This window comes from Pristis pectinata, chromosome 8 (assembly GCF_009764475.1).
Source record: "Pristis pectinata isolate sPriPec2 chromosome 8, sPriPec2.1.pri, whole genome shotgun sequence".
Classification (NCBI taxonomy): Eukaryota; Metazoa; Chordata; class Chondrichthyes; order Rhinopristiformes; family Pristidae; genus Pristis; species Pristis pectinata.
The window spans coordinates 3,463,848-3,477,636 of NC_067412.1; the positions used below are offsets into that span (position 1 = coordinate 3,463,848).

General features: G+C 54.2%; 1 protein-coding gene across 1 annotated transcript in view; it reads left to right on the forward strand.

Moving 5' to 3' along the window:
* vwa3a (von Willebrand factor A domain containing 3A) overlaps positions 1 to 13,789 on the forward strand; it is a 66,433-nt gene that overhangs the window by 16,500 nt on the left and 36,144 nt on the right. The window contains exons 10-14 of the mRNA XM_052022501.1: positions 33 to 141; positions 3,054 to 3,119; positions 8,044 to 8,169; positions 8,967 to 9,105; positions 9,584 to 9,687. Of these exons, the coding sequence (XP_051878461.1) occupies positions 33 to 141; positions 3,054 to 3,119; positions 8,044 to 8,169; positions 8,967 to 9,105; positions 9,584 to 9,687 (544 nt within the window). The remainder of the gene's footprint in view (positions 1 to 32; positions 142 to 3,053; positions 3,120 to 8,043; positions 8,170 to 8,966; positions 9,106 to 9,583; positions 9,688 to 13,789) is intronic.

Sequence of the window (13,789 nt, forward strand, 5' to 3'; positions counted from 1 at the left end):
AACGTGGGTTCTCTCTCTCTCTCTCCCCTCAGCCCCGACCAGCCCGCGGAGATTCTGTGCGACCATGTGCAGCAGTGCCTGCTGGGGAGGCGCCTGCCCATCCACGCGGTGGCTTACGACTGCAGCGATCACATGACCCAGGTAAGGTGCGGACCAGAAGGTTCCGGAGCTGCAGAGGTTCCGTGGCGGACAACCAGCTTGGCTGCTGGGTTCCTCACCTCCCACCTCTGGTGATCCCGGGACAGCGAGAGATTCCTCTTGGGAGGGGGTGTGGTGACCACCTTTGTTCCCCAATGCCTGGCCCGATCCTGGGACACTTCCTTCCTCCAGCGAGGTCTGGAACCTTCTGAGCGAGCTTAACACTTCTTTGCTCGTTCGGGCGAAGAATTTCTCCCGTTTCCTGGCATTTGCAAGGAATGAGGGTGGCTCCAGGGAATGTGGGGAGATTGGGCTCCCACGGATGGGGATGGGGAGGGGCCGGGTGGCGAAGTAATGGTTCAGAGGGTGAGCTGTGTGAGGGGGCTGGCACAGTCGTGATGGGCCGCAAGGCCTGTGTTGTGGTAAGTCCCACAGACGTACAGGGCAGTAGGTTAATTGGCCGCTGGAACTTGCCCCCAGTATGTAGGTGAGTGGTAGAATCTGGGCGGGGGGGGAGGGAGTCAATGGGAATTGTAGGGGGAGAATCCTCAACAGTGGTGATGTACAGAGGGACCTCGGAGTCCAGGTACAGAGCTCTCTGAAAGTGCCCGCACAGTCGACAGGGCGGTAAAGAAGGTGCACGTCATCACAAGGTCACAAGACAAAGGAGCAGAAGTAGGCCATTCGGCCCATCGAGTCTGCTCCGCTACCTCACCATCAGCTAAACTATTCTCTCATCGAGCCCCAATTCCCGGCCTTTTCCCATATCCCTTGATACCCTGACTAATTAGATACCTATCAATCTTCTCCTTAAACACCCCCAATGATCGGGCCTCCACAGCAGTATGTGGCAACAAATTCCATAAATCCACGACCCTCTGGCTAAAGAAATTTTTTCTCATCACTGTTTTAAATGGGTACTCTCTAATTCTAAGGCTGTGCCCTCTTGTCCTGGACTCACCCACCAAGGGAAACAACTTAACCACATCTACTCTGTCCAGTCCTTTCAACATTTTAAATGTTTCTATGAGGTCCCCTCTCATTCTTCTGTACTCCAGTGAGTACAGTCCAAGAGCTGACAAACGCTCCTCGTATGTAAGCCCTTTCATTCCGGGAATCATCCTCGTAAATCTTCTCTGAACCCTCTCCAACATCAGCACATCCTTCCTAAGATAAGGGGCCCGTGCTTGCCTTTATTAGTCGAGGCATTGCGTTCAGGAGTCCGGAAGTCATGTTACAGCTGTATAAAACTCTGGTCAGGCCGCATCTGGAGTATTGCATTCAGTTCTGGTTGCCCTGTTACAGGAAGGGTGTGGAGACTTTGGAGAGGGTGCAGAAGAGGTTCGCCAAGATGCTGTCTGGATTAGAGGGTATGAGCTGTAAGGAGAGGTTGGACAAACTTGGGTTGTTTTCTCTGGAGCATCGGAGGCTGAGGGGAGACCTGATAGAGGTTTATAAGATTATGAGAAGCACAGATAGAGTACACAGCCGGTATCTTCTTCCCAGGATTGAAATGACTAGAGGGCATGTAGAGGGGGTAAGTTCAAAGGAGATGGACGTGGCATGTTTTTTTTCCACAGAGAGTGGTGGGTGCCTGGAATGTGCTGCCAGGGGTGGGGGTGGAGGCAGATACGATGGAGGCGTTTAAGAGTCTCTTAGGCTCATATTTGTGCAGAGAATGGAGGGAGGTGGTCAATGTGCGGGAAAGAGGGATTAGATTAGATAGGAGTCATTGGTTGAATTAGTCCAACACAACTCTGTGGGCCGAAGGGCCTGCCCTGTTCTGTACTCTTTTATGTTCTTTAATAAAATGGAATTATCTCCATTATTCATCCGAGGGATGTGGTTTCCCAGGCTGAGCCAGCAGTAATTGCCCGTCTCCAGTTGCCCTTGAGAAGGCAGTGGTGAGCTGCCGTGAACCGCAGCAGAGTTTACCCACAGTGGTGTTGGGGAGGGTTCCAGGGTTTTCACCCAGCGACGGTGAAGGGACGGCGATCTGTTTCCGAGTCGGGACGGTGCGTGGCTCGGAGGGCAACTCCCAGGGGGTGGTGTCCCCTGTCCTTTGCTGCCCACTTGGAAGGTGCTGTCTGAGTATACAACAGGGACTGGAGGGATATGGACCCTGTGTAGGCAGATGAGATCAGCTGGGATTGGCATCTTGGTCAGCACAGGTATTGTGGGCCGAAGGGCCTGTTCCTGTGCTGTACTGTTCCGTGTTCTGAGTCTCGGTGAGTTGCTGCAGTGCATCCTGTAGATGGTTCACACTGCTGCTGCTGCGTGTGTGGGTGGGGGGTATGAGTGGGTGTGGGTGGTGGGGAGTGGATGGGGGGGGGGCGAGCGCAGGGAGGGTGCTATCAGATGGGCTGCTGTGTCCTGGATGGTGTCGAGGTTTATTATCACTGACATATGTCATGAAATGTGTTGTTTTGCGGCAGCAGTACAGTGCAAAGACATAAAAATTACTATAAATTACAAAATAAATAGTGCAAAAAAGGAATAACGAGGTAGTGTTCATGGACTGTTCAGAAATCTGATGGCGGAGGGGAAGAAGCTGGTCCTGAATCGTTGAGTGTGGGTCTTCAGGCTCCTGTACCTCCTTCCCGATGGTAGTAACGAGAAGAGGGCACGTCCCGGGTGGTGAGGGTCCTTAGTGATGGATGCTGCCTTCTTGAGGCACCGCCTCTCGAAGATGTCCTCGATGGTGGGGAGGGTTGTGCCCGTGATGGAGCTGGCTGAGTCTACAACCCTCTGCAGCCTCTTGCGATTCTGCGCGTTGGAGCCTTGCTGTGAAGCGCAGGATGAGTGAATGTTTGATGGCCAGTATGGAGCAGGTGGGCTGAAGGGCCTGTTTCTGTGATGTGTCTGTGACTATGAACAATAACCACGTAACTCGGATGTGTCTCCCCTGTCTCCAGGCGTTGCTCAGATCACTGGCGGAGACCTCAGGAGGACGTTACCACTCCTACACCCTGGGCAGCCAGGTAATTATCCCCAGGACCTGCGGCCGTCCCTCTCACCCTGCTCCCATCTTTTCCCTGCCTTTCCCGAGAGCCGTCAATCATTGGCGGGGGGTTACTGGGGCAACCGATACCTCGGCAATTCGATTCCTTCCTTCTGGCGACAGGAGACCTGGGGATAAAACCCAAACTCTGCGGGAGCCAGGATGGTCAGTGGGAAACCTTTGATAGGTTGAGCGAGCTGGGGCTTTTCTCCTTGGAGAGAAGGAGGATGAGAGGTGACTTGATAGAGGCGTACGAGATGATAAGAGGCATAGATCGAGTGGACAGTCAGAGACTTTTTCCCAGGGCAACAACGGCTAACACGAGGGGACATAATTTTAAGGTGATTGGAGGAAGGTATAAAGGGGATGTCAGGGGTATGTTTTTTTTTTACACAGAGAGTGGTGGGTGCGTGGATCGCACTGCTGACAGAGTTTGTGGGGGCAGATACATTAGGGACATTTAAGAGACTCTTAGATAGACACGTGAATGATAGAGAAATGGGGGGCTATGTGGGAGGGAAGGGTTAGATAGATCTTAGAGCAAGATAAAATGTCGGCACAACATTGTGGGCCAAAGGGCCTGTACTGTGCTGTAGTGTTCTGTTTAAAATGATCGGCTGGTCAGGCAGCCTCCACGGAGAGAGAAACACCATCTGGCTCAGTGACCTTGCATCGGGGTTTGTTGGGGAAGCTGGGCTGTTCTTGGAACAGGGAGGGTTGAGAGGAGAGTTAATGGAGATATTCAGATTCATGTAAAGTCGAGGTCATTGTCATCTGCACAAGTCCACGTGTGCACGGGTGCAATGAAAAACTTACCTGCAGCAGCATCACAGACACAGCATCAGATAAGCAGCATTCACAAGAAAAACATAAATTAAACACAATGTTTACAAGAAGGAACACAGAACGGAAAAATCAAAGTCCTTTGAAGTGCAAAGTGGTCCCAGTGTTGCTGTACTGAGGTAGTGATTAGGGTTGTGCTGGTTGGTTCAAGAACTGAATGGTTGAAGGAACGTAGCTGTTCCTGAACCCGGTGGTGTGGGGACTTCAGGCTTCTGTACCTCCTGCCCGATGGTAGCTGCGAGAAGATGGCACGGCCCGGATGGTGGGGATCTTCGATGATGGATGTTGCCTTCTTGAGGCAGCGCCTGCTGTAGATACTCCCGATGGTGGGGAGGGATGTGCGCTTGATGTGTTGGGCTGATGAATTGGGGTTTGATGGAGAAAACAAGGCGATTGCTTCCCCCTCCCACAGCTGAGCTTCATCTGCCCATCATCTCCGTCCTCACCTGTATCCACCTCTCACCCTCCATCCCTGCCTCACCCCTCCCCCTCACCTCTATAACACTGTCTCCCCCCCCCCCCCCCCCCACACACACTCAGTCCTGGTGCAGGGTCAGGAGCCGAGACCCCTCCCCGCCCCCACAGATGCTGCTCGACCCGCTGAGGTCCTCCCGTGGTTTCTCTCGCTGCCCACTGTTACTTCCACAGGCCGGAGGGTTGGGAAGCAGAGGGCAGGGGCGTAAGATGGTTGGGGAGAGGTGAGGGGGTCACTTTTCCGTGTCGAAGGGTGTGACCCAGAACCCGCAGCCCGAGCTGTGGGAGCAGACACACAGAGAAGCTTCTGAGGGGGGAATTACATAGGACACAGCCACTGGGCTAATTGGTGGGCTAGTAGATTCAGAATGGGCCAAATAGGCTCCTCCTCTGCTGTGAGGTTCTCTGAATGATTGGAGCAGGACTCCCAAGCCCTGCAGAGACACAGGGAGACTGCAGATGCTGGAAATCTGGAGCAACACACACAAGATGCTGGAGGAACTCAGCGGGTCAGGCAGCGTCTGTGGAGGGAGATGGACAGTCGACGTTTCGGGTCAAGACCCTTCGTATCCAGATGAAGGGTCTCGACTTGAAACGTCAACTGTCCATCTCCCTCCACAGATGCCGCCCGACCCGCTGAGTTCCCAAGCCCTGAACTCAATTCGAATTTGCCTGCTACTGACGGATATTCCGAGAGGATATTCCGAGAGGCAGCTTAACTGGAGTCACGAAGGGAAGACAAATGGGATGGGAGCAGTACAAGGCCATTCAGCCCCTCGAGACCCTTCCACCGTTCTACAAGGTCGCAGCTGATCTACCTCCAGTCACTTTCCTGCACTATCCCCAGGGGAGAGGGGACTGGAACACAATAGAGATAAGATAAGATCTCTTTATTAGTCACATGTACATGGAAACACACAGTGAAATGCATCTTTTGTGTAGAGTGTTCTGGGGGCAGCCCGCAAGTGTCGCCACGCTTCCGGCGCCAACATAGCATGCCCACAACCTCCTAACCCGTACGTCTTTGGAATGTGGGAGGAAACCGGAGCACCCGGAGGAAACCCCGCAGACATGGGGAGAACGTACAAACTCCTTACAGACAGCGGCCAGAATTGAACCCGGGTCGCTGGCACTGTAATAGCGTCACGCTAACCGCTACACTAGCATAAGCAAAGTACTGCCAAAGTGCTGAGGCTTTATAAGGCGTTGGTCAGACAGCATATGGAATATTGTGAGCAATTTTGGGCCCCGTATCTAAGGAAGGATGTGCTGGCCATGGAGAGGGTCCAGAGGAGGTTCACAGGAATGATCCTGGGAATGAAAGGGTTAACATGCGAGGGGTGTGTGATGTCTCTGCGCCTGTACTCGCTGGAGCTTAGAAGGATGAGGGGGGATCTCATTGAAACCTCCCGAATATTGGAAGGCCTGGGCAGAGTGGACGTGGAGAGGATGTTTCCTTCAGTGGGAGAGTCCGGGATCCGAGGGCACAGCCTCAGAATAAAGGGATATCCCTTTAAAACTGAGATGAGGAGGAAGTTCTTCAGCCAGAGGGTGGTGAGTCTGTGGGATTCTTTCTTCATTGGTGAGGGGGTTTAGGGTTACGGGGACAATGGGGTTGAGAAAATAAAAATCAGCCATGATTGAATGGCGGAGCAGACTTGATGGGCCGAATGGCCTAATTCTGCTCCTATGTCTTACGTCCCTCGATCCCCCCAGTATCCAGAGATCTATCCAACCCCTCCTTGAATAAACTCCGAGAATTCCAGGATTCACTGGCCTCGCCCTGCAGAAATTTCTCCACTCCTGAGACGGAGACCCCCCCCCCCCAGTCAGAGACCCCTTCGGGAGGGGAGGTCCTCCCAAGGACTGGAGAGTGGGGCAGGAGGGAGGGAGGGGGGTGGGAAGAGCACAGCTGGTGGGAGGGGGAGGGCAGAGGGTTGTGGAGCTGGAGGGAGGGAGGGAGGGAAAAGGTTCGGAGGGAGATGGGAACCTGTTGTCCTGGACTTGCTCTCTCCTCATCCTCCGGCACCCCCTCCAGAACCACACCACTCTCGTCTCCTTGGGATACAGTTGCCCCCACCCCCACTGCGGCCATTCCCGAACACTGGAATTCTCTCCCTGCACCCCTCTCCTGCTTCACGACGCTCTTTAAAACCGGCCTCTTCCGTTTACCTGTCCTGATATCTGGAATTGGTATTGGTTTATTATTGTCACTTGTACTGAGGTACAGTGAAAAACTTGTCTTGCAAACCGATTGTACCATTACACAGTGCATTGAGGTAGTACAGGGTAAAACAATAACAGAATACAGAGTAAAGTGTTACACTTACAGAGAAAGTGCAGTGCAGGCAGACAATAAGGTGCAATGGACATGACCAGGTAGATTGTGAGGTCAAGCATCCATCTCGTCGTACAAGAGGTCAGTTCAATAGTAGACGGTAAGTTGCAAGGTCATAACGAGGTAGATTGTGAGGTAAGGAGTCCATCTTATCGTACTAGGGAACCGTTCAATAGTCTTATAATAGTGGGATAGAAGCTGTCCCTGAGCCTGGTGGTACGTGCTTTCAGGGTTTTGTATCTTCTGCCCGATGGGAGGGGGGAGAAGAGTTTCAAGTTCCTGGGAGTGAACATCACCAACAGCCTGTCCTGGTCAAATCACATAGGTGCCACGGCCAAGAAAGCTCACCAGCACCTCTACTTTCTCAGGAGGCTAATAAAATTCGGTACGTCCCCTTTGACACACACCAGCTTTTATTGATGCACCATAGAAAGCATCCTATCTGGATGCATCACGGCTTGGTACAGCAACTGCTCTGCCCAGGACTGCAACAAACTGCAGAGAGTTGTGGACACAGCCCAGCGCATCACGGAAACCAGCCTCCCCTCCATGGACTATCTTTACCTCTCGCTGCCTTGGTGAAGCAGCCAGCATAATCAAAGACCCCACCCACCCGGGTCATTCTCTGTTCTCTCCTCTCCCATCAGGCAGAAGATACAGGAGCCTGAGGGCACGTACCACCAGGCTCAGGGACAGCTTCTACCCCACTGTGATAAGACTATTGAATGGTTCCCTTATATGATGGGATGGACTCTGACCTCACGATCTATCTTGTTGTGACCTTGCACCTTATTGCACTGCACTTTCTCTGTAGCTGGGACACTTTACTCTGTACTGTTATTGTTTTTATCTGTACTACCTCAATGCACTCTGTACTAACCCAATGTAACTGCACTGTGTAATGAATTGATCTGTACGATAGGATGCAAGACAAGTTTTTCACTGTACCTCGGTACAAGTGACAATAATAAACCAATACCAATGTCCCTGGTGGGTGGGGTCTTTGATTATGTTGGCTGCTTTACCGAGGCAGCGAGAGGTATAGACAGTCCATGGAGGGGAGGCTGGTTTCTGTGATGCGCTGGGCTGTGTTTGTCTCGATGACAATATCCGATCACGAAGCTCCCATTTGGACTCTAAAGGCGCTCTGTAAATGCAGCCGTGTGTTGGGGTCTGGAAGTAACTGGGAGTTGTGCGAGTGTGAGGGGAGGGTGTGAGTGACCGCCCTCTCTGTGTGTCCTGTCTGTAGACCTGTTGGGGCAGTGACATGGAAGCCTTGGTCAGGGAGTTGGAGCGAGCGGGCGAGGTGTTGGAGCGAGTGTCCGAGCTGCGGAGCGGCCTGGTCGGGGACGCACTCGGTGCCTTCCTGAAGGAGGTACGGTCACCGGGGGCGGGGCCTGTCACTGGGGGCGGGGCCTGTCACCGGGGGGCTGTCATGGGGGCTGTCACTGGGGGCGGGGCCTGTCTGTGCCCCGTATTCTGAGCCTGCGGTGGGAGCGGAGAGTCTGGGGGCGGATGGGGAACCAGGGCTCGCTGTCCATGGTGGGGGGGGGGGTGAAGGCTGTGGGTGGGGACTGGATTGGGGGCGTTTCTGCAGTTGATGCAAGGGGTGGGGGGACTGGGGAGGAGGGGGTCTGGGTGGTGAGGGGGAGAGTGGGGGAGGGGGAATGGGGAGGAGGGGAAGTGGGTGGGGAGGGGGAGGTGGGGGTGTGAGTAGGGAAGGGGGGGAGGAGGGGATCTGGGTGGTGAGGAGGGGGTGGGGAGGGAGGGGGAGGTGGGGGTGTAGATGGTGAGGAGGGGGAGTGGGTGGGGCTGGTGAAGGGAGGAAGGGAGAGTGGGAAGGGGGTGGATGGGGAGGGGAGAGGGGGCGGTGTGGGAGTGGGTGGGAAGGGAAGGGGAGGGGGTCGGTGAGGGGAGGGGGAGGGGGGGAGTGGGTGGGAAGGGAAGGGGAGGGGGTCGGTGAGGGGAGGGGGAGGGGGGGGAGTGGGTGGGAAGGGGAGGGGGTCGGTGAGGGGAGGGGGAGGTGGGTGGGTAATGGGGGAGGGAACAGGGTAGGGTGAAGGGTTATGGGGGGGGGGGAGTGGTGCTGGGGTGTGTCCAGAGAGCAGGAGTGCTGCTGACCTCCGACCTGCAGTGACCTCTGACTCCTCTCCCCCTGCTGGGCCCACCCAGGTGTCGACGGAAGTTGCCGGAATGCCGCCTGCTGGGTTCCTGCCGTGCCCCCCCAACCACGAGGGGCCGCTGTCCGTCGAGACCCCCAGCTTCCTGCCCAGGACCTCGGCCGAGTGGCTGAAGGAGAACGGTCTGAAAGGTGCCGCCGCCTCTCGGCTCCTGTCCGCCATTCTCATCCCTTTATCCCGTGACCTTTCACCCCTTGACCCTTCCCCTCTGACCCTCCCCATGACCCTTTACCCTGTGACCACCCAGTGACCTTTCCCCCTACTCACCCACCCCCGGACCTAATCTTCAGTGACCCTTTCCCCCCTGACCTTCCCCTCAGTGACCTCATCCCCATGACCTTTCCCCTCAGTGACCCTGTCCCCTGTGAACCTTTCCTCTCACTGACCCTATCCCACAGTGACCTTTCCCTTCAGTGACCCCATCCCCCGGTGACCCTTCCCTTCTCCCCAGAAATCCCTTTCCAAGTGACCCTCCCCCAATTTCCACGATGACCCCTTACCTCTGGTGACCCCTGCCCCCCCATGCCCTCTCTCCCCCCCCATGACCCTACCCCTGACCCCATCCACCTTGGATCTTCCTGTGCACCCTGACCCTCTCTGTCCCTCCAGCCAGGAAGCTGGGTCTGTACCAGGTGTTGGCGCCAAACGCCTTCTCTCCGCTGGAGGAGTTCGTCCCCATTCTGCGCAAGACCGTCTCCTCCACCCTGCACCAGGTAGGTTCAACCTCCCGGCAGCTTCAGTGACCGGCTCTGATCCCAACATCCCTGTCCTGGTCCTTGGCCTCAGGATCTCGCAGCTTTTGCCTCCCTGACCACAGCCCTCCATCCCTCGGTCCACCAAGGAGGTCTCCACCCACCCCCTCCATGAGGGACCTTCCACCCACTCTCTATCCCACGCTGGTGAGGCTGCACTTGGAGTATTGTGTTCAGTTTTGGTCACCCTGCTGTAGGAAAGATACCATTAAGCCGGAAAGAGCACAGAGGAGATTCACAAGGATGTTCCCAGGACTCAAGGGCCTGAGTTATAGGGGGAGGTCGGCCAGGCTAGGTCTTTGTCCTTGGAATGTAGGAGAATGAGGGGCGATCTTACAGAGGTGTATAAAATCATGAGGGGTAGAGATAGGTGAATGCACTCGTCTTTTCCCCCAGGGTAAGGGAATCAAAAACTAGAGGGCACAGGTTTGGGGTGAGCGAGGAGAGATTTAACAGGCACCTGAGGGGCAACTTCATCACCCAGAGGGTAGTGGGTGTGTGGAACGAACTGCCAGAGGGAGTGGTTGAGGCAGGTACAATAACAACATTTCAAAGGTACTTGGATGGGTCCATGGGTAGGAAAGGTTTAGAGGGATAGGGGCCAAACGCGGGCAAATGGGACCAACTGAGATGGGGATCTTGGTCGGCATGGACCAGTTGGGCCGAAAGGCCTTGTTTCCGTGCTGTGTGACTCTATGACTCTGTCCCCCTGTCCTGAGGCACCCTCATCCACCAGTACAAGGAAGCTGTCCTGTCCTGAGCCCCTTACCCACCCCCCTAGTCCCAGGGTCCTGCACCCCTGGGCCTGCCTCTGACGCGCCTGTTCAGCGGGCCGGCTGTGGCTGTGTGCACAAGACTCCAGCAAATCGGCACTGGGGAGTTCACTTTGTGCTCCTTTCTGGGGACCGAGGACCTGCCTGTTAGGATTTTCAGCCCCTCCCCAGGGTAATGCTCCCCCGAATTGCAACAGGGAGGTTTCCAACCTGGGGGTTCAGAGGACAACAATTTACTGATCCGGTTCCTCCTGAGGACACCGTTCGGGAGGCCAGACTCAAGCTGCACCCGTGGTGTTTTGTGCTCACGCAGAACACAAGAAGCCAGAACAGAACACACAGGAACCTTAGAACAGAGGACAGTACAGCACAGGCCAGGCCAGGCCAGGCCGAACTAATACACCTAGTCCCTTCTGCCTACACAATGTCCATCTCCCTCCCCTCCCTGCACATCCATGGGCCTGTCTAAGAGACTCTTAAACCCCTCAATTGTATCTGCCTCCACCCCCACCCCTGGCAGCACATTCCAGGCACCCACCGCTCTCTCTACCCCACACATCTCCTTTGAACTTTCCCCCTCTCACCTTAAATGCACGCCCTCTAGTATTAGACATTTCAACCCTGGGAGAAATATACCGGCTGTCTACTCTATCTGTGCCTCTCCTAATCTTATAAACCTCTATCAGGTCTCTCCTCAGTCTCTGACGCTCCAGAGAAAATAACCCAAGTTTGTCCAACCTCTCCTTATAGCTCATGCCCTCTAATCCAGGCAGCATCCTGGTGAACCTCTTCTGCACCCTCTGTCATGGTTCCTGAGTGCTGGTCTTCAATTCAGCCCCATTGATGGTACCTTGTTGTGCAGCACCTGATTTCCATGTACTACTAATTGTATAATGACACACACACCTGAGTTCCATCAGGAGACCAGTATAAGAACCCTGGTGTCACTAGCACTGGTTGCCAGAGTATTTGTCAATTTTTGGGTATACTTTGTCTCCTGGCTGCTTAGAGCTGGCAACTCTAGAGCATTCCTGGTTTGGCTGTTTCTCCTAGGATGTCCTGCTTCTGTGTCAGGACTCTGCCTCAGAGCCCTGAGGCAAGATTCGTCCTGGTTGCTGCCTGCGTTCGGTTCTGAGGAAGCATCCTGACTCCAGTCTCATACTGGGGTTCTGTATTTGGGTTCTCTGCGATCTTGCTCTTTGTTTGACGCTGTGACACCCTCTCCAAAACCTCCACATCCTTCCTGTAATGAGGTGACCAGAACTGAATGCAATACTCCAGATGTGGCCTAACCAGAGTTTTATAAAGCTTCCTGACTCTTGAACTCAGTGCCTCAACTAATAAGGGCAAGTGTGCCACACGCCTTCTTTACTGCCCTATCAACCTGTGCAGCCACTTTCAGGGAGCTGTGTGCTTGGACCCCTTCTTCAATGTTGTTTGAGAGTCTCTGCTTCCATCACTCCTCAGGCAGTGAGCTTCAAGTTCTGACCACCCTCTGGGCAGAAAAATTCCCCCTCAGATCCCCTTGAATCCTTTTACCCCCTCACCCTGAACCTGTGCCCTCTGTTTCAAACACTTCTGTTGAAGGGAAAGGATTCTTATTGTCTACCTGATTCCGGTTCGTTTATTGTCACATACACCAGGGTGCAACGAAATTCCTCGCTCGTGTGAAGCTCACAGAGTGAACAGTGTACACGGTCACAATAAATACAACGATAAGTACAGCGAGCAGCACAGAATAGAGTGGTGCAGAGTGCAGTCTGAGCAATACACACACAATGCTGGAGGAACTCAGCAGCTCAGGCAGCATCCATGGAGGGAAATAAACAGTCGACGTTTCAGGTCGAGACCCTTCATCAGGACTGGAAAGGAAGAGGGCAGAAGCCAGAATAAGTAGGTGGGGGGAGGGGGAGGTGCACAAGCTGACAGGTAATAGGTGAGTCCAGGTGAGGGGGGAAGGTATTCGTTTATTATTGTCACTTGTACTGAGGTACAGTGAAAAACTTGTCTTACAAACCAATCGTACAGGTCAATTCATTACACAGTGCAGTTACATTGAGTTAGTACAGAGTGCATTGAGGTAGTACAGGTAAAAACAATAAGAGTACAGAGTAAAGTGTCACAGCTACAGAGAAAGTGCAGTGCAATAAGGTGCAAGGTCATAACAAGGTAGATCGTGAGGTCAGAGTCCATCTCATCGTATAAGGGAACCGTTCAATAGTCATCACCGTGGGGTAGAAGCTGTCCTTGAGCCTGGTGGTTCGTGCCCTCAGGCTCCTGTATCTTCTGCCTGATGGAAGAGGAGAGAAGAGGGAATGTCCCGGGTGGGTGGGGTCTTTGATTGGGGGTGGGGGAGGGGGAGAAGATGTAAGAAGCTGAGAGGTGATACGTAGAAGAGGCCAAGGGCTGAAGAAGAAGGAATCCGGTAGGGGAGGGCAGTGGACCATGGAATAAAGGATGGGGGAGGGGAGAGGAGAGGAGATGGGCAGCTCATCAAGGCAGGGGAAGGGAGCCATAGGAATAAGGGAAGGAGTTGGGGGGGGGGTGGGGAAGGTGGGGTTACCAGATGTTGGAGAAATGGATGTTGAGGCAGGGGTTGGATCTGAGCCCAGCCCCAATCCCTGCCACATCACCCCTATCCCCCCCAACCTTCCCCTCTCTGAGGCTGGACGTTCTGTCCCATTGCGGAGTGCAGTCTGAGGCAGGGCAGGAAGAAATGCTGACGTGACAGTAACAGAAGAGGTGGAACGAAGGCTTCGAGAACCTGCAGGAGGGGGGTGTGAGAGAGGTGGTTGGTTCAGGAGTCTGACAGCAGTGGGGAAGGAGCTGTTCCTGAGTCTGGGCATCAGGACTTTCAGACTCCTGCATCATTTCCAAGTATCTCCCTCATGATTTTGATCGGATCCCCCCTCGTCCTCCATCACTCCAAGGAAAACAAACCCGGTCTCTCCTCATATCTGGAAGGCTCCACCTCAAGCAACCTCCTGGGACATCTCCTCTGCACCTTCTGCAGTGCAGTCTCCTTCTTCCTGTGGTGTGCTGACTGGACCTGCTCACTGTCCCTCACCTGTGGCCCGACCAAGGGTTATGAAGTTGTACCATGACCTGCCCGCTCTTCCATTCTTTGGCTAATGAAGGACCGTATCTCAGATGTGTTCTTCACATCCCTGTCCTGCCATCTCCAGGGATCCTTGGATTTGTACACCAAGGTCCCTCCGTTCTTCAGCACCCCCCAGGGCCCTACCATTGGTAAGTTAGTTAGTAAATTAGTTTATTATTGTCACTTGTAC